The 1,477-nt window shown below is 33.0% G+C and overlaps 1 protein-coding gene across 1 annotated transcript; it reads right to left on the bottom strand.

Moving 5' to 3' along the window:
• Positions 1-12: 12 nt before the first annotated feature.
• On the bottom strand, positions 13-1,404 carry LOC110035129 (alcohol-forming fatty acyl-CoA reductase-like; the record flags this gene model as incomplete). Its single annotated transcript, XM_020739367.1, is given in 4 exon segments — positions 13-23; positions 529-795; positions 896-977; positions 1,243-1,404. Coding segments are annotated over 4 exon segments (522 nt in total), but the record flags the coding sequence as incomplete, so codon positions are not given.
• Positions 1,405-1,477: the final 73 nt, after the last annotated feature.

Here is a 1,477-nt window from a genome sequence, read left to right as displayed (position 1 = left end):
GCTATATTCAGCAAGCGAAATCCCTGAAAAAATAGTAAGAATATATCAAAAAGTGTTAGAGAAACAACATATACATGAAGATTTTAAAGGCATTTCTATTTATATAAATGAAGATATATATATATATATATATAACATTTAAACATTAATATTTACATACATATATAACATTCTAGTGTCATGTATATAACAACAACAAAAACATATGTATTAAAAGGTATTTTGCTTTAAAATTCCATATATGCTAGTGATGTTTTTAGTTAAGCCGCAAATTCGTAGGTGTAAACACTCTTGACATGCCAGACCCTCAGTGGAGAAGATACGTTGTCGGAGTAGCCGGAGCCATAAGAAATCTAACAGTGAAAAGCACGAACGAGACTCCATCACACGGGATTAGAGTTTTAGGAAATATTTTACATTAATAGACGGCGACTCAAAACACGTCCGCAATCAGTTTCAACATATGACAGACACAAATCTGACACAAGAATACAAAAATAAAAAAAAAAACAAAATTGCAGGACCAACCTCTAATGGCAACCGATATCGAAGGAACATGTATCGTTTGAAATCTGTCATGGTCTTCATGACGTGCATCGCCGTCATCTTCATGGGCTTCCCGTCGCTCGTGGTTCGAGGATTATTCTGAAAATATTGATGTCCAGATTCAAGCAGTGTGGAGTACTTCACAGGATTTCTTACAGATGAGCTCACGTGATATATGAACTGAGAGTTCTGATTGGTGTGTGCAGCCATTGAAGCTATCATGGCATTCACCACCATGTCTCCAGGTATCTATATTGCAATATGTCACAACATTTTATCATTTTCCTAAACTTTTATCATCATTATTTGCATTTATTTATTAAATATGTATTGGAGATAGGGAACTTACTAAATCCATAGACATCTGAGGATCACCAAGAAAAGAGGAGATATTTCCCTTTGCATAACCAATTATTATGCTGTCAATTGTTCTGAAAAATCAACAACAAAATGATCAAACATTATAGAAATTTACAAAAATACCACACAATTCTTCTGCATTTACATATGAAACAACTATATTTGATATCTTCATTTGCATTCTGCTTGGAAGAAGTTATTGATGTACATGATGTCAAAGATTTCGGGGTTATGTATGTAAACACGAAAGTTTAGAGGACGGATATGTAAATTTATAAGAATTAGGTGGTATGTATGTAAATTAATTGAAACAATTAATAGAGTATATATTTATACCTGGCACCTTCCATCCAACCTGGTAGTGGGTCTTTATAAATACTTGTTATTATTGTTGGGCGTATAATAACAAGGGGAAGGTCTCCTCTCGTGTGCCCCAGCAGCATTTCTCCCATTGCCTTTGTAAACACATAAGTGTTTGGCCAGCCATGAATTCTTGCCCTTTTAGAAAAAAATAAATAATAAAATTAGAAATAATAAATAATATAAAATTTTTTTGGTCAATTAAAAAAAA

This window comes from Phalaenopsis equestris, unplaced genomic scaffold, assembly GCF_001263595.1.
Source record: "Phalaenopsis equestris unplaced genomic scaffold, ASM126359v1 Scaffold196273, whole genome shotgun sequence".
NCBI lineage: Eukaryota > Viridiplantae > Streptophyta > Magnoliopsida > Asparagales > Orchidaceae > Phalaenopsis > Phalaenopsis equestris.
This window is presented reverse-complemented; position numbering and strand designations above follow the sequence as displayed.